Below are 19,291 nucleotides of genomic sequence, written 5' to 3' on the forward strand. Positions count from 1 at the left end.
GTTAATATTTTCCATGAAATAGTAAAATTTCTAGTAAATAGTAAAAAATATTTGATGTTTTTATGTTCTATTGTGAATAAAATATGGGTTGATGAGATTTGCAAATCATTGCTTTCTGTTTTTATTTATGTTTTTCACATCTTTTTTTGAATTGGGTTGTAATATAGCCTATTGTTTTAAATACACTGTATATTAACCCCATCAAGCACCAATAAAAAAACAAACCTTAAAGGCACTGTGTTTAACTTTGCATGTAGGTTTCTCTTTTTCAAGATAAATGTTACTAAATTCCTGACTAATATAGACTCCACATTTTTGCCTCTATGATTGCTTTTAAAGAATAAATGACCAACTCTGTTTCTGCAATCTCTTGTCTAGCAGGCTTGTAATTGCTTTGTCTGTGTATCTGGACAATGGAATTGCTGTTGCTAACTATAATGTCTCTGCCACTATATAATTCAAAGATATGAATAAAAAAATAGAAATCATTATATTGTAAATGTTTGTTCTGATGCTCAATTTTGCAGTACAGTTTTACTGGATTCTCTCTTACCTGGCACCTGCCACAGGTGACTTCCTCCCTGGGTCAAGTGATGCTCCCAGTGGTTCCTCTCCCAGTGATCTAGTGTCTTTATTTAGCTGCTGTAGACGTGAACTGAGTTCTCCCATAACAGATGGTTTTGCTCCCTCATCTGCACCCAGCCCTAGTCCCAGCCCACCAAGATTGCCCAAACTCCCAATACCTAGCCCAATACCTGGCCCACGAGGTTCCACTGGATCCCCCCACAGCTTGGACCTCCTCTGGAAGAGGTAGCGTGGCTTGGTGGGGGCTAGTCCAGTCACTGAGGCTGAACCACCTGAGGGAAGCCCAGCTCCACCAGCCACAGCAGCCAGGGCAGCAGCCTGTTGCTGTGATAGCAGCTCACTGTCAGAACTCTGCTTCAGTAGAGGGTCCCTGAAGGTGACAGGGCCTTTACTTCCTCCTATCTGGGACTTGAGTCTGGGCTTAGGAGGCACTGGTGGCTTGTCGAGCACAAAAGTCTGCCCGTCAGCATAGGAGGTGTGCGTGGTGTGTGTGTCGGCAGGCTCACCGCTTTCTGAGGACAATGTGGACATGCTGGAAACTGTAGAGACTGTGCTGGTGGTCTCGAGATGGTGGTCTCGCTCCCTCTCACTGGAACTGCGAGTATCAGCCTCCTCTACGCCTGAGTCAGCTGCAGAGCCAGACTCTCCCACCGGGGGGGGCTCCAGAGGGTCAGAGGGCTTCCCTGAGACAGCTACTGCACTGGGTGGAGGTGGTGGCCGGGGAGGCTGAGGTTGGGTGGGAGTCACAATTGGCGTTGTTGGGGTTGAGGGGGTTTGAGCTGTTGGTGTTGTAGAGGTGGTAGGAGAGGTGGCAGGTTTAGTTGGAGACACAGATGCCCCCTCTGTCTCTGCCAGAAGCCCATTAGCAAACTCATCTGGCGGTGGAACAAAACCAATTTTACGTAGTTCCTCTCTCGTTTCCTCATCACTAGAGGACAACATTGCAGGGGGCAAGGTTACTGTGTATGGATCCACATCCTCCTCTGAGCTTCCCTGAGCCAGACCCTTGTCTTGGGCTGGACTGGCAGGACGCTGAGTTTGAGACTGGGCCTGGAGCTGTGCCTGGGTTTGGGAGACCGTCGGACTCGGGGATTTTGCCCGGGGACTAGGCAATTTGCCGGGCTCCCTAGATGCTGGGGCAGATGTCTGTTCTAGTTGGGAAACCTCCCCAACAGTCTGTCCATTACTTGTAGCATGGACCATGATTAATCCTGCTGTCTTCTGCTGTGACGTATCCATAATACTAATCAACATACTTTTTTTATCTTCTAGTCTTTTCTCCTCCTTTCTCTCCTCTACTCTGGCCTCCATCTCCTGCCGGAATGATACAGGTGACGATGATGTGGCCCACTGTGGTTTGGTGGGCTGAGGAACTAAAATTGATGCTGGGGAGGCTCCAACTCCATACCCCGCTGCCTTGGCGCTTTTAGGTGAGAAAGGGGGAGTTGTGGGTGCCCCTTCCCCATGTGGAGACTCTTTGGTCTGAGTGTCAATAAATATTACGCCCTGACCTGTGCGTTCCTGTTTAGTCCTAGGCTCTGGGCTACTAGTTGGGGACTGGCTTTGGGAGGTCAGTGCCCTCTCCCTTGCGGCCAGCGCAAGAGCTAGTGGTGAGTTGGGGTCCAGGGGTTTCCCAGTCAGTGGATGGATAAATGTGGTCCCACTAGGTGAGGGGCTTAGAGCCAAGGCAGGGGGAGGCAGCTTTCCCAGTTCACGGGTGAGCATACGTTCATCGATGGAGTGAGACTGAGTCAGAGAGGGGGCATCAGGGCTGGTGGTAGATGCTCCCTCCATGGTACCAACAGAAAGGAAGACAGTGGATTTCCTCCGCTCTTCTAGACGACGTTCGCGATCTTTGACTGCTCCGGCAATTGCTGCGGCAAAGGGACCTTTACCCTGAAACAGTAATTCTCCTTGGGCATGCATTCGCTCTCGCTCAGCCATCAACTGTTGCTGGTAGTAGTCTGCACGGCTGGTGTGTGTGTGCCCGTGGGTATGTGGGTGTCGCCCTGAGGGTGAGCTATCTCGAGAGTGGGCAGCAGCTAAGGCCAAACTAGCTTTCTCTTGTGCATCTTCCACCTGCAGTAAGACATAAAAGAAACAAACAAACAAACAAACAAACAAAAGAAATCCAACGTTAAGATTATCGTTCTTTGGACCTAATGTTAAAAAATTATTCCTAACATCCAACCTACCTGAAGTTGTTTCACTAGGGGACTTTTCTTCCTTTGGGGCTTGGTGGGTGTGTATAGTCCAATGCTAAACTGACCCACATTAGCATAAGGGTTGTCAATAATCCGACCCTTCCTTTTTATTCGCTCTGGTGGAGTAGCAGCAGACGGACGGGGAATATCTGTAGGTTCTACAGGTAGATGCGAAGAGTCCTGAAGGATGATCATGGAGCGGGCTTTCTTCTGCCTCTCAAGGTGTGTGGCCTGCCTCTGAGTGGACTCGTAAGGCAGGTCCAAGGAAGAGGGCTTAAAGCTTGAGCGTCCTCCAGGCTCATGGCCCTGGCTCTGGGTTCTAGACGGAGGGGGAGGAGGGCAGAAGGCTGGGGGAGGACCCGTGTCTAGGTAGTAAGGAGGAGGAGGGGGTGCCGTTTGTGGTGGCGGAGGAATGGGATGGGGCTGTGAGTGGTCTCTTAGGCTGTCTGTCATAGAGGAACTACGGGGAAATCGGTGCTCATCTGCAAGAGCAGAAAGGCGATCTTCTTCACTGGCACCTGATGAGGGAGGAAAGAGCACAGGTCATGTGGTGATGGGGTGTAAGGTCAGGAAAAGGGACCATTTTATACCATCAGGTCAACTTCGAGTAGAGCTATTCATTCACACAACAGTTAATGCAATAATTCATTCATTGTACTAGAAAACAGGAAAATGTATGCGATGTATTTATGATGTAGGATTTATGCATTAGAAAGTAAGTAAACCATTTGGAATTACCTGGTATTCTGCATCAAAAGGTCATACAGTGTGATCTGACCTTTATTTAAGGTACATGTATAGACAAGCACAATGTTTTTTAGCTAATAACTTGTAATCTTTTATTTCTTCATGGAACACAACCATTAAACACTTCTGGTAAAAAGTAAATGACATCTTGGATTTAAAAACCTCCTTTGACAGCAATAACCTCACACTAGTGCGTCCAGTAGCTGCAGATCCTAACTGCACAACATTCAGAAGAAATATTAGACCATTCTTTCCTACCATGCTCCATGAAACCATGCACCATGATTTGCAAATCGTAAACCCACTAATGGAGATTTGAACCAGCTCCTATCATTCCTTTAACATTTTTTGTGGTTATTCTGTAGTCCTTTTTTACCCTGGTAGACATTCTGTGTTAAACCCTTAGTCATCCACTGTAGACAGAGTTACCACAGTACTAAACTGTTTCCAATTACAGTTTATCTGACTGTGGACAGATCAATATTTTAATTCTTTCACATCACTCTGTAATCTTTTCCAGCTTTATGTACAATTATCTCTGATTGTAAGTCCTCTGGGATCCCTTTTTTGACTGCACTGCAGGTTTGTGGACTCCTTAATCTAATTAGCTTTGCTACCGTTACTAGCTCTGGGGTTCATCCAGCTAAACTTGTCTTTATTTTAGAATTGTAACAGAGATGGAGATCTGATCATATTTCGACACTAAGCTATACATGATTATAGATACATATCAACAAATGGTTCATGCCAGTGTGTCACTTTTGATTGAGGACCTGCACTTAAGCACCTGTAATGGAAATCTGTTTCTGTGAATATAACAAGTACACTCTGGTCGTGTTTAGAATAACCCGTCCAACAATGTATTTGTATCTATATGAACTAGTTCTGACAAAGGAAAAAATCATTTTAGCTTCCATAATAAGGATGCCATTCCATCCTCTGTATTTTCTGTTTGATGTACTGCTGCACTACTGTGAAACTTTCATATCTTGTATTCTCTACATATTAATATATTACTTAGAAGCATACTTTACATAAGATACACTATCATTCACCTTATTTGAATATGTACAGGATGGGTAATTGTTTTACCAAAAGACTTGGTCCTAGACATCCCCTTTGGTAGTGGTATGTGACCTCGCTCTATGCCTGGGTGAAGACCTCCATGTAGGGTCATCCCTTGTCTCTCAAACAGTGACTGGAGAACAACAAAACAGAGAATGTGCTGGGATATGAAAGAGTATGCATCTAAAAGTAAAACAAAAAACTGAAAAGTTGTGTATTGAATACAGAGAAGAAAGCAGTACATGTGTACATGTGTTGTGTTTCATGTTGTGTAGCCTAGGCGTTTTTGAATAAGAGGTGTCAGATTGAGTTTGTATGTATCCCATCATAGTCGAATTTTCTGTCTGCTACTGTGCTGTGTGTAGGTACACTCACACTGATCTCTGCTGGTGTTATTCTCCTGCTGGTAGGCCGTTGTTTGACAGTAGCTGCTCTGTAATCTGCCTCTGAGGGCTGAGAACGCAAGATAGACTCCTGGGATGCCAACATCTCATCTAGTCTCTCTGTTGAGAGGGAAACGAGCCAGAACTAAATACTGAGACATAAGACCGAGGAAACACTGTGTCATCATTTATGACACTGCTAACACTGACGAAACTAGCGGCTTAAAAAGAGGTCATGCTCTGTCGTACTGTACAAAGGTATTGTACTGTGGCAATACAAGTACCATATTTCTGCTATGACCACCTGGAATTAAGCGCTAAGAACTTAAAGACTGTGAAAGAGAGAAAAAATATATGTGGAAAAATAATTCACATATTTCACGTGCTCTGCTCTTCTGTTCTTATAAAAACTGCTTAAACTCACAGCAGTGATAAGTTCACTCTGGCATTTAGAAAGGTGTCAGTTTCTTGCCTCAAACTCACCTCCTCTTCTCCTTCGAGCGGAAGCTTGGTGAGAAAAAGTCAGAATCAGCAGAGGAGGGAAAATCACAAGAGCAAGTCAAGAGAAGTGACTATCTAAAAGTTTCGAGTCTTAATGACAAAGGGAAAGCAGAAACATGTCAGAAAAGGAGGAGGATTGTCTAACGTTTTTAGTCTAGCTTTCTGACACTCACCCAGTTCTTCCAGCTCAGCGGTCATGGACTTTGAGCGCAGTGTCAGGGTGGTGCTGGGAGCTCTCCTGGGTGGTGGGGGAGCTGTGGAGAAAAGGCATGGTGTTGAGGACGAAGTTGAGGAGGTTGGAAATCCTTTGGCTTTGCGGCTCAGAGCTCTCCTGGCATCCCCCAGACGGCCAACCCATCCTGTCTTCACTGCTTTGATCTGGTCAAATTCAGATGAACTTGATGCCTCGCACTTAGCCCGGACCTTGTTCAGGCTACAGCTGGAGCCCAGCTTCTTCATGTTTTGTTCTCTGTTGGTCCGATGTCTCGTAAATTTGTCAGTCTGTCTTCAAGACTCAGTTTTTTAGTCTTTGTGCTGCAAGAATTCCTCTCTGTTGAGGAGCCAAGAGGCAATAAATGTACAGCTCAGTCCTCTCTGTAACATCTCTAGCATTCCGAATCATCCCATTACACTCAGAGCAACAGAATTCGTCCACCACAACAGGCAGAATGAGTAAAAGGAGTGTGGGAAGGGGAAGCAGAAAGTCGTCCATCTTACTTTTAATATGCTGCCTGTCTGGAATTTGTCAGGTGTGCATCAGACATAAGCACACCAACACGCCGATTTACACAAACATGCATCTCCTCCCACATGTGGGACCACATGCAGATACACAGAAAAAACTTCTTTATGGAAGACATGGTGACATGTGGGCTAACAGGCGACAAGGTGAGAGTAAATTCAACAGCTAAGGAAAATGATGCGCTGCAGACTTTATTTCACAAAGCTCGTGGGAGCCTCCCATCCTGCTATACACACAAGGCAACTGGGCTATCGTCCCATTCAAAGTGGAAAAATATATCTATCAAATGTTAGCTCTAAATGCAAACTCCGGTGCAACTGGATTAGATCAGGTTATAATAAACACAGAAACTAACCAAATGCAAATGCAGTCATATATTCAAGTAAAACATTGTGCTCATGCAATCATGAAGTCACATACAGCAGCAGTCTCTAGGTACTTAAACAAACGCAAGTTTTCTAACAGTACCCCACAGTACAAATAGATCAGCTTACTTTATCTGAGATAGACCTGCTAACACTCAATGCACCACTGTATAGCATTACAATGCTAAATCCCACAAATGCCCTAGCCAACTATCCTGCTGTCGTCAGCAGGTGCACATCTAGTGTACATACGCCATCCTAGGTACAGTCCATATCAAACATCTTCATTTCCTCACCAGTCTGCACATTCTGGTACAGTAGCAGGGAGCAGAGATGGAGGAGGATGGAGAAAGAGAGAGGAACAGAGACAGAGTCAGAGGGAGAGAGAGATCCTTTTGCTGTAATGTAATGCTTAATTCAAACATGCAGTGTAGTCACCATGGTAACGGTGGCAGTAGTGGGGCCTTGCATAGTGCAGGGAATGAGTGGTTTGTATGTGTGTTTGCTTGTGTGTGAGAGTGTGTATGAGCAAGCGTCTGTACATTTGTGCAAAGGTGCGGCACAATATGCAGAGTAAGTCCCACTGCGAGAGTAGTGCAGGGGAAGAGGATGTTCATTACAGTGTAGAATGTGGAAAAGACATTTAGAAGTTTAAAACACGGGTAACAAATCCTTTTCTCCCTCATCTCTGAAACACTATATACATTCTTTCTGGTCTGAAGCTCTCTGCCCATCTTTAAGTCAATACACAAAGAAATCCTAATGACTTTTCATTCTCCCTCGCTCCTTCTACGTCCTAAAATATAGCTGTGGTCTCAGCAGCTTAGACACAACCAGACATAAGTACGCTTTATTATAAGGAACAGCAAAATAATTTGGGAATACAACAAGACAAAAAATTGATGTAAACCCACCAATCAAAGTAAATGTGTTAAAGTAGACATGTTTTCAAAGTAAGTAAAATAATATCAAGAATATTAGAGGAAAAAGGAGCTTATTTGCTTTCCCGTTGCTGAAAATATTGATACTTTTATGACAGTCTGATGCCAGTTAGCTTAGCTTACAACTGCAAGTCTGGCTGCATCCAAAGGTGACAAAGTCGTCTTACCAGCACCTAGAACAGCACCTCACAAATTATTTTTCTATCATTGTATTGGTTTAATGTATACAAGAACTCGAGTGTAACTATGACAATTCTCCTGTGAAAAAGACCTTTTGTGGTGGACCTGCTCTTGGTCAAAACCAGTAACTGAGAGCAGAGACCCAGAGTCTACGTCGGTTGCTTGGCAACTGGTTAGAGCCAAGAAGTGGTCATCTACACATAACCTTTGATAAAACTGTGAAATGCAATTTTTGTATTTTATAGATTAAAGAAATGAGATATAATGTGTGAGCCTTTGCACTAAGCTAAGCTAACTAGCTGCTGGCTGTATCCTTATATTTAACAGGCATGAACGAGGTTATTCATTGTCTCATCTGACTCTCCCAGAAAGCACAGGAGCATGTTTCTCAAAATGTCAAACTCTAGTTTAAAGTACTTTATGACAACTGACTTACTAGCTAAAAGCTAGTAAGTGGATTTTCAGTACATATCTTTTGTAAGAATATTCAGAATGTTATTTATCAGCCATATGAAGAAAAATTAAAACAGATACAATAGCTACATAGAATAATTACTATACAAAGACAACAAGAGTTAGTGAGAGACAGACAAATGAAGAAGAGTGAGTACTGTCGCTATGAAACTAGGTCAAACCCAATTATCACTGTCTCTCTACCTTAATTATTGCAAAAGAGGTACACACACACACACACACACGCGTACACACACACAAACACACACACACACACACACACACACACACACACACAATCGCAGTGCACGCAGTTTCTGAGGTCATAGTACCAGGACTGTGTGGGAGCTGAGTAATGGCAAGCTCTGGTTGACATGGAAACCACATGAATTTACAGCAGGGAAGTGTGGTAGAAACCACTTTGACAAGGGAAACAGACATATCTTGCTAAGTCCTCTGTACAAAGAACCAACTGACATTTCTCTATGACATTATAGTTTATCATCAACTAACTGAGACATTCTATGAAAAATGACATCATGTTAAATCCCCGTGAGCTCACATTGCACCACTGCAAATGATTCATTGTAATGTAATTTGTGGAACATGTTCTAAATAAACTATCGTTAATATTAAATGTGTTTAGCAATGACTTAAAACATTCTTAACAGGCAGATAGGCATTGATCATGTGAATTAGAATTACATATTTTATGTGATTTCATTTTCAGTTTTTGTTTTATTTTTTTTAATGACCTTATTTGATCTTTTTCATCTTTACCTTTCTTGCGTACAACTTCCTCAGACTCAGGTTTGCGTGTGACCGACACCACCTTCATCAGCAGCCTGTTGCCCCCTTGCCGGATCAATGACACTACCTGCTTATGGCCCACCTTCACTACATTGACCCCATTTACCTTAGGGAAAAACAGAGTGAGACATGCAAACATGTTTTCTACAATGCTGCTGATTTTAAGCACATTAAGTCACCAAAGTCTGGTCAATCACAGACAATTTACAACTCATACGTATATTATTTGTCAAGCAGTATTTCAATAATTAAAACAAATAAATAAAAGTTTTAGAATGTAATATTCATATATTAGATTTCCATATTTTACAAATATAAAGATTTCTTGTTTGCAATAAAGAAAGTTTGTTTGCAAGCACAAGAGGACCTATTTCTCTAGAGAAATCCGTACTATTTTCTCTGTGTACCATTACCAATGTGTGCAGTATAGAGACAGATACAAATAGGGAAGCAAATTTGCAAATCTGTCCTCAATTACCTCAATGAGGAAGTCTCCTGTCCTCAGACCAGCTCTCCAGGCCACCCCCTCCACATCCACAGACTCTAAGTACTGCAGGGCAGGAAACGCTGGGGTCGGGGTGAATTCTTCAATCGGTGTCTCGGCTGAAAAGAACCACAGAGAGCACCCACCAACCCACAATGGTGAAGCGAAAACTATTGCTTTCTATAATTTATTTCTGATTTATTTATTTTGCCTAGTCAATCTGTTTTCATTTCCAAGGAAGCATTAATACATTTTTAGCAATAAACTTTCAGATACATTTTAACTTTACCAAAAAGTGTTAATTTAAAACATTTGCAGTATTGAATTTTCATTGTTGACTAAAGATGTGAGTGTACTGAGTACATTTTGTTTTTAAATAAAACTTATACAAGTGGTTGCATATAAACAATCTCAGGTGTAAATGTCACAACAAAAAAGACACAAAGGGAGCACACAAAGACACTTTGTAGTACCACAAAGGCCATTTAATCCCGGAGCTAATCCAACTAAATCACTGAGACATGAGAGCTTAGAAGACCACTAAGTGAGCCGCAGTGTGGAGGTTTAAGGGTACTGGGGAGTAAAATACAGAGTGAGTAGTTGAAAGCATGGTGAGCCAAAAACATGGTAGTGAGTGATGGAGCAGTACAACACACTCAGACACCCGGCAAGGTGCCTGGGACAGTTTGCCATGGTAACCAGCCCAAGCTGGCACGTGCATGAGTAAAATGAATGTGGCGATGAGATGGAGAGGAGTAAATGAGTAGAGAGATGATTTCGTAAGGTCATTTGACATAAGGTATGAAAGTGAATAAGTAAAACATTTTAATGTTTTTAATAGACAGTTAGGGTATGAAGGAGGTGAAGGAGAGCAGACAGGAACTAAAACAAGGATGGGCAGAGGAACGATGAGAGGATGCGATTGAGGACTGTGTCTCTACTAAAGCTGAGCGCCATGTGTGAGGAACAGATGGGACAGCTAGCTGACAGCTCAGCCAAGGATGACGCCACCAAAGGGGCTATTTGTGCTTTCTCTGACACACGCACATGTGCAGAAACACACACACACACACACACACACACACACACACGATACACACACACATACACGCACACACGAGTGCATCTGAGTATACAAACAGAGTGTTGACCAAAGCTGGTCGTGTTGTTGACTCAGTAGCAGTACAGGCTGAGCTGCACTCAGTGACTCAGATCAGCAAACTACTTCTTACATTAAAACTCTAATACAAGTTGAAAACAGGTAGATCTATTTTTTTTGACAAAGTTGTGTTTGTGTGTTACTGTATCCCACCTTTGGCTCCCCGCAGGACAAACCCAAACCCCTCATTTTCTTTCTTCTGTAAGACAGCATTCTTCTCCTCTATGATATAGTCGCTATGGAGGAGAGAAAAGAGGGAGAGCAGGTATGAATCCAACACCATCCTCACACCCACAAGGAGAGAGGGGCGAAAAGGATGACAGGAGAGTAAAACGTTGTGGTAGGGAGAAGAGGGGAAAGACATGAAGCGCAAAAACACTGACACAAAGACACACCTGCACTTCCTTTGCTGTTAATAACTCAAGTTAAAAGTCAAGCAAGATATCACAGCTCATGATTCCTACATGTTGTACTAATGCTTTGAGACACACACACACAGGTAGAGAGACAGAGAAGAGTTACAGCTCAAAACTGTGAGCAGGTGAGAGACAGAGACTGAAAGTCCTTGTGATTACAGTAACTTTGGGATAAATGCTATGAGTGAATCAATCTTCTAGCTGATCCTTCCGATGAGACTGCAGCTGAGGAGGATGTTGAGTAGTTCTGCTAAAGAAACTACAGAGATACCCTAGCTTTAATGCCTAAGTGATGGCAAAGTAAATAAGAACCAAAAGTAAGTGAACACTTCATCACTGTCTTGAATATCTGAGGGTTTAGAGGTGGACGGTGTGCTGCTTTGAACAAAATCAGCATGTAAGTCACAACCAAAGCAGAGTTAGTACAGCAGTCCTAAGCAGCAAAGTGAGTATCAGCATGGTGCCTGGTTGTGTACAAAAAAATATTCAGACCACCTATTCTTCTCAGTAAACTCACTGTCAGAGAATGTCAAAGTTAAGTACAGATGGTGATAAGTTTAATCATATGTATGATTCAGAAAGAGGCAGATGAAGGACATTTGAAACAAGCTTAGGGTAGAGCAATAACATAAAAATGAAAGGGAAAAACTATTAATTAAAGGTGGCCTGAAGATTATGGATCTCAAGTACAGAAGATTAAAACACAGTATTTCTTTTTGATGCATGGCTCCAACAAAGAAAATGCACCAGTACATTGATACTATGTCTTCAAGTCTTCACAACACACTGTCACTGACGGGACTGCTGCAAGTTTACAGTCTGAACATCTCAAGCAACACGATGAGTTCTGTAGTATAAGTTTTAATGATTAGCACTCATCCCCTCTCACAGCTGAGGCAGATGTAGAGAGTTCAGGCTGCAACTCAGTGGGCAGTCTCCATTAGCTTAGTTACACTCCATTCTCTCACTTACCAGGGGAACACAGAGCTCCTGCTGCTGGAGCCAGGAGACCTGTAACAAACCTTTCTGCAGGATTGAAGTCAAAGGTTTGATTTTATAGAAAGCTATCTATCCACTTCAGCTCCAATTATTATGCACAAAATCTGTGTTGGTTAAGCATCACTAAGATGCTTTATATCAGTCCAAACACTTTTATCCACTACTACGCTTTCATCTCTGCTCTATGCCCTGAATGTCACGTTAATGCTTTGTTTAGAATCTGATCTGCCTACATAACTCCATAAAATAATAAGATAAGAATAATAAGACATTTCACAATAAAAATGTTCTCAAACTAAACTCATCATTTGATATTCGAATTTCTAATATTCCTCAGTAAGCACGTCAGATCTCTATCTAGGAAATTGTACATTGTGACATTTATTTCCTACACGGGCCTCATGTTGGTATGTACTACTGGTATTTTATTCAGACATTCACATGTTGTATCTGTCCCTAAAATATTGTAGCTTTAAGCTGTCGTGATTTTGTGTGCATTTTTACTTTGGCACCTGCTGAACCAAGAATATTACAACCTCAATTCCAAAAAGATGGAACAATGTGTAAAACATAAATAAAAATAGAATGCAATCATTTGTAAATCTCATCAAAACATCACAGCAAAATATTAGCTCATTTTGAATTTGATAGCAGCAACACATCTCAAAAAAGTTGGAATGGGGCCATGTTTACCATTGTGTAGCATCCCCTCTTTTTTTATCAATTGTGTACACAATTGTGTACTGTAACGTAGGGAGTTGCTGGAGTTGTAGGACAGGAATGTTGTCATATTCTTGTCTGATGCAGGATTCTAGCTGCTCAACAGTCCTGGGCTTTTGTTGCCAGATCTTTGGTTTTATGATGCACCAAATTTTTTCTATTGGGGAGAGGCCTGGACTGCAGGCAAGACAGTTTAACACCTGTAAATGGTAAATGTTCTGCACTTATATAGTGCTTTTCTACCTATTGGCACTCAAAGAGCTTTACACTCCTTCTTATTCAACCATTCACACTCACAATCACACCCACTCATACAACAATGGGGTAGCTGCTATGCAGCTGGCCAACGCTCACCAGGAGCAACTAAGTTGGGGTTCAGTGTCTTGCTCAAGGACACTTCGACATGTGACCAGAGGAGCCGGGGATTGAACCAACAACTGTGAGATTGGTGGACAACCGCTCTACCTTCGTACGCCACAGTCGCCCCCTCTGTACTCTTCTCCTGTGAAGTCATGCTGTTGTGATGGATGCAGTATGTGGTTTAGCATTGTCTTTCTGAAATATGCAAGGCCTTCCCTGAAAGAGACATCTCGATGGGAGCATATGTTGCTCTAAAACCTCTATGTACTTCTCAGCATTGATTGAGCCTTTCCAGATGTGTAAGCTGCCCACACAATAGGCACTAATGCTCCCTCATACCATCAGAGATGCAGGCTTTTGAACTGTCCGCTGAAAACAAGCTGGATGGTAGTCTGCAGGATATGTCGTCCATTCTTTCCAAAAAGAATTTCAAATTTTGATTCATCTGACCACAGAGCAGTTTTCCATTTTGCCTCTTAAATGGTCACTGGATCGTGTTCACATATGGCTTCTTCCTCTTGGCTTTAACAAATTTGTGGTTCCTGAGCCCATGCAGTGATGTCCAGTAGAGAATCAGGCAGTGGCCTAAAGATCATATGCATCCAGTATTGACCTTTGTCTTTGTCCCTTGCGAACCGAGATTCCTCCTGATTCTCTCAATCTTTTGATGCTATTATGTACTGTAGATGGTGGGATCTTCATGTCTTCACAATTTAACATTGACAAACATTTTTCTGAAATTGTTTTAAAAATTTTTGCCACAGTTTGTTGCAGATTGGTGAACTTCTGTCCATCTTTACATTCGAGAGACTCTGTCAATCTCCTTTTATACACAGTCATGTTAGTGACGATGACGATGCCAATTAACCTAATTAGTTGTCAAAGGCTCCTCCATTTGATTTTGATTTGCAGCATTTACTTTTCCACCCTTGTGTTGCACCTTTTCCAACTTTTTTGAGATGTGTTGCTGCCATCTAATTCTAAATAAGTTAATATTTTCCATTAAATAGTACAATCTCTCATTTTCAACATCTGATATGTTTTTATGGTATATTATGGTTTATTGTGAACAAAATATGGGTTGATGAGGTTTGCAAATTAATGCACTGGGTTTTTATTTATAAATCAATCCAACTATTTTGGGATTGTACTTTATTTTCTGTTTCCTCAGGTTTAAATTAAGCTACATTAGTTCAAAACAAAACATGTACACATCCTATATTCTATGTAACTACCACCACAGGCTAATTTATGTAGTAATGATAATAAAAAACAATTCAGCTCTGCTAACACAATTGACATTTAATCCAAATAAAACCTGCAAGAATATGGCATTTCATAAAAAGGCTGAGAAAGTGGCTAGAAATAATGCTCACTCAGTCTAGCTCTCTGTCTCAAACTGACACACTGGCATTAAAAAGAACATTTGCATCATAACAAAACCTCAGATAGCTCGCTACTACACTCTGAACAAACAAATCAGATTTAGAGGAGAGGGAGCAAGCACACTCTCCACACAATAAATGTCAACTTGAGACAGGGCTTGGAAAAATAAATGGACTAAGAGTATTAAATTTAACACACTCAATAAAAATATCCTGTGTGCAAATCATAGCAAAAAAGCATTAAATTGCATGTTTCCAGACACATGCAGTATATTATGGTTGTGTATGGACAGTGCAAAGATAGGACAACATACACACTATATGAAACAGAGTTATGCAATTTTACAATTAGAACTGTGTGCACTGGCAGCAAGATGCCTTTAGATGGCAGCAGCTCCAAAGGATTTCAACTGCTTTTCACAAGCATTTCATTACTCTAAAAGGTGGAACTGTATATGACCATGTGTGCTGAAGTATATACTGTAGTAATACACATATGCATGAGTCTGTACCTGTATGACGTGAAGTTGTCATAAGATCCCACAGTATAGTGTCTGAACAGTCTCTTAGTGCGGTCCTCGCGAGTTTCTGCAAAACAGATTGAATGCCTTTTAATATACTGAGACAATCCAGTATGTTCATGTACTGTATTATATTGTATGCTAAACTGAGGACAGGAAAACAAATCTCCAATATTTAATAAGTATTTAAGACTTAAGACTTAAACATCTGGAATTATAGCAAGTTTAACTGTTCATGTGCAAATGTTCTTGAAATTGTTTTAAAAGAACTGAGTTGATGAGCTAAATGTAGAAATGTCCCAGTGATGGAGAGAGTGAATAATTATTTAGCAAGGACACAATTTGTTTTATTTTTGGATAAGATTCAGTTATCGCCTTCTTACTGAACCATGAGATGCTAAATGTGTTAGTAGAAAAATGATCTTAGTAATTCAACTGTAAATGACATGTAATTACCAAAATACTATTGTTCAATGGTATCATTTCTTTGTCTCTAAAACAGCATGTCGGTGCTGTCTGCATGTGGGTGGATTTAACCTATGGGAGTGCCGAAGGAGATCAATGCCCTCTCTCTATCCCAATAATACACACTGTACCCTCATTAAACAGCAATATGCTGACCACGTACTGGAGGCCCCTTTCAAAACGCACAGGAACTCCTAAGTAGAGCTTTGTGTCTGCTGTGAGTGTAACACTGGTCACTTTTCTACCTGATTGTCCATTCCCTGTCACTTTTTACCGTCTCCTATCTAATAAAGGCAATACGTCAAGTTGTTTGAATGTCCTGTATATGTGAGAAAGGGAAAGACATGTAACGAGCGAAAAGGGAAAGAGATCAAAGTAAGTGAGCAGGCTTGAAGTGGTTGGCGTCCTCAGATCCACTTTAGCCTGTCCATCTGACTCTGCATGAGTGACAGACTGTCAGCTGAGAACAACTTGAAGCTGTGATAACTGCATCCATTGACACTTGGTGACACAACAGAAGGGCAAAAAAAAAAAAAAAAAAAAGGTTTCAGCAGTCCACTCACAACTCACAATTTCATGCTCAATGTTGACCCTTAATCCTTTACTCTTCCTCTTTCACCTGCCTTCTAATTGTTCTCATCTGTTCATTGTAATCTGGTTTGCTTGTGCTCTTTCTTAATTGTCCAGGTATATTGCTGTGTGAATATCAATTTTGCTCTGAATATTAGTTTTCCTTTTACTTACTTTTACTTTTGTGAACAAGCATCTCATTCATTGGTCATTTCTGGTCACTGGTTGCAGTGTGTGAGTGTAGCTTACTTAAAGTTTACAACATGTATATAACATTTTTATAAGAAATATGCACCAAAACTTGAAGATGCCAAAGCCTCTAGTTGGTTGGCTTTTTAAAGGGCCGTGCCAGCAATGCAGAGATATTTGCTCTTAAAAAAGATCACCCTTAACCAATCAGGGAATTTAAATTGATACAGATTTATCATTTACTTTTAGAGCTTTTTCATTTAATGGGCTTTAATAACTCAACTGCACTGGGCAAAGCATGACAGTATAGCAGGTCATAGCGAGTCAGGGAGAGGGAGGGCTGAGAGGTCAAATTTCCCCAAAACACTTATGGGTAAAGGCAAATCAAAGTGCCCTGTCTGGACCTATATTGTATATTGTTATTAACAGACATTTACAGATCTGAAGATATTTGCAGCAAATCTAAACAACGCTGATGGCTATTAACTATTGGACATCAATATCATACATCAAGAGTCCATCAGGAAAAGAAATATTGTGATTATTGTTGTATTTGTATTTTTTTTTTGTATTGTAATTTTGTTCACCAGGGAACAAATTAGGCTGAAAAAGACAAGGAGAAACCAGTTTCTCCATTTAAATAAGGAGCATGCGAACTACATTTTCTGTTCTGTAACATCTCATTATGTTCCACTCACTATGCCAACAACAACTGCTCTTCTGACAGAAACCAATGACCTGCTACCAAATGCAAGAACTGACTTCGGTAAAAATTTTCATTTTTTTCATTTGAATGTCTTTCAGTTTACAGAAAATCTCTCTATTTTTTTCTGTGGGTATAAATCCTCCTTTGCTGAGGATGTAGTTGAGAACACCTGCACAGAGGGCATCATCGTTTTGGCATCCAGAACTGGGTTTATTGGTGTTCTGGAAAACCGCCGGTAATGATGTTATGACAACACTGTAAGTGGCAGCGAGGTTGTGTCACCTCAATTAAACAGGGGTTCTTCAGCTTTGTCTGGTGGCAAAAAGAAGCTCTGTAAATTGTTTTTAATTTGCTCTGACATCGTAGGACCTGGAAGACTGACAGTACACAACTATGAAATATGTCAAATCAGTAACTGAAATATCACAGAAAAGAAAGGTTGAGGCGAAGTTGATGCATGAAAATGAAGTACAGCATTTCACCACAAGAACATGAGAAAAAAGAAAATTATAGCTTGCTTGTGAGTAGCAAAGAATGAGACCTGTAATTAAGAATGAGCTATTTTAGAGTCTTTTACCGTCCTCACCCTAATTTCACACACAGACAAATGCACAGCACAGGCATGCACACACATTCATCCTCACACATCATCAAAAAGCCATCACTTCAAAGGACAAAAGAAAAGGAGAATCCGCCAAATGCTTGATAATTTTGTGAACTGGTGAGTGCAAATTTACACATTGACATTGTTTTGTCTGTCTGAGTGGTATATTAATTTGTGTATGTACAGTTTGTGTGTGTGTGTGGGTGGATGTGCACACCATACCAGATGGAGTCCAAGAGTGTGAAATGCAGCTCATTCATCACAACTGTCATCTATTTTGTACAGCCCAGGAGCATCTAAAGGCAGGGCCCTGATGGCACAGATAACCTCAACTCCACTTCCATCTATCTCTCTCACACATGCATGCACACACACACACACACACACACACACACACACACACACACACACACACACACACACACACACACACACACACACACACACACACACAAACACACACGCACACACACTACACGAACAAGCAACAAGAAACATATTTAGTGTCTGCTCTATGTAGGTGCTGTAGTTTATCATAAAATAAGTTTATGTAAATCCTTAATTATATAAAACATACAATATAGAAGGTTTATTTAATTTTATTTCTCCCAGTTCTGCCCAGTCTGATTCAGAGCTCTAACATCTGGACTGTCAGAAAAGCAAATAAGAATAGTGAGATTAAGATAAGGTGATTATAAACCCACCTGATGTTACACAGTGAACATTTTTACACATTTGTTTTAGTAATGCAAATAAAAACATAGCAAGTGACTGCCATCATTTTGATAATTAGTTAGCTGTCTTTAGATACATGGTTAGTGTTTGGAGATATTACTGGTTCAGAGCTCCATTTATTAGACGCACAAGTACAAAAAATGAAGAGTATCAAAGAAAAAAGAACCTAAAAAAACTGCAACAATGACAATAATGTCATTTCTTAATGAGGGCATTTAAGGAGATGGCCTCAGAGTGTGGTTTAACAGGAGACATCATTTAGTCAGAAGATGTTGCATCTTGGAACAGAAACAGATGTAAGTAATGTGAGTACTTGTACAACAAAGGTTCACAGTTGGACTCAAACCACGCAAGTTGTGGTAGCGTGGCTTGCACAGTAACTATTTGCTTAACAGTGCTCTCTGCATTGTACATTTCTAAAGACAGAAAAGAAAAATAAGTGAAAAACAAAACTACATGAAAAAAGAAAAGTTGACATAGTTTTTATCATATGCAGTTACCTAAGGAGTGAGGAAACAATGCATGAAACATGCCTACAGACCTAGGGTAGTACAGAACAGGAAAGGATATTTAGTGTAGGGGTAAGATGCTTTATTGAGGCACTGAGGCTTTCCAGCCACTTATGTTGAGCATTCAATGCTTAAGGACGTCAGTATTAGAGGCATCTACTGATCAAAATAATTTATAGCAGACAAGTGCACTATATTGTGTTGGGCTATGTTCATACACCTGCAGGCCCGCAGGTCAATTCCCCTGGTGCAGACTGAGAATATTGCTGCTTTTCAGTTTTAGTTTCTTCCGCAAATGACATGTAACTCATTTACTAGACAGAATTCCGGACCCTCCTTCATACACACATACAGATTATGGACTTATATGGTGATTGACCACAAATAATACTAATATATAATTCTTTTGAATCCTCCACTTGCGGTGGCTTTCATGGTGGACATGATGTGCGATGGTGCTCATAGGAAAATTTCTAAATCTCAGTCTTATTTT

The 19,291-nt window shown here is 41.0% G+C and overlaps 1 protein-coding gene across 8 annotated transcripts in view; it reads right to left on the reverse strand.

Annotated features, from left to right (window-relative positions):
- shank3a (SH3 and multiple ankyrin repeat domains 3a) overlaps positions 1–19,291 on the reverse strand; it is a 209,372-nt gene that overhangs the window by 12,860 nt on the left and 177,221 nt on the right. For 4 of the 8 annotated variants that reach the window (XM_067500254.1, XM_067500261.1, XM_067500260.1 and 1 more), the window contains 10 exons: positions 15,012–15,087; positions 10,773–10,855; positions 9,455–9,579; positions 8,947–9,082; positions 5,659–5,739; positions 5,468–5,491; positions 4,977–5,104; positions 4,629–4,734; positions 2,781–3,307; positions 554–2,664 (listed from right to left, as the gene is read on the reverse strand). In XM_067500254.1, the coding sequence (XP_067356355.1) occupies positions 554–2,664; positions 2,781–3,307; positions 4,629–4,734; positions 4,977–5,104; positions 5,468–5,491; positions 5,659–5,739; positions 8,947–9,082; positions 9,455–9,579; positions 10,773–10,855; positions 15,012–15,087 (3,397 nt within the window). The remainder of the gene's footprint in view (positions 1–553; positions 2,665–2,780; positions 3,308–4,628; positions 4,735–4,976; positions 5,105–5,467; positions 5,492–5,658; positions 5,740–8,946; positions 9,083–9,454; positions 9,580–10,772; positions 10,856–15,011; positions 15,088–19,291) is intronic. The other 4 variants (XM_067500255.1, XM_067500258.1, XM_067500257.1 and 1 more) reach the window with 3 other exon arrangements.

Source organism: Channa argus, chromosome 4, assembly GCF_033026475.1.
Source record: "Channa argus isolate prfri chromosome 4, Channa argus male v1.0, whole genome shotgun sequence".
Lineage (NCBI taxonomy): Eukaryota > Metazoa > Chordata > Actinopteri > Anabantiformes > Channidae > Channa > Channa argus.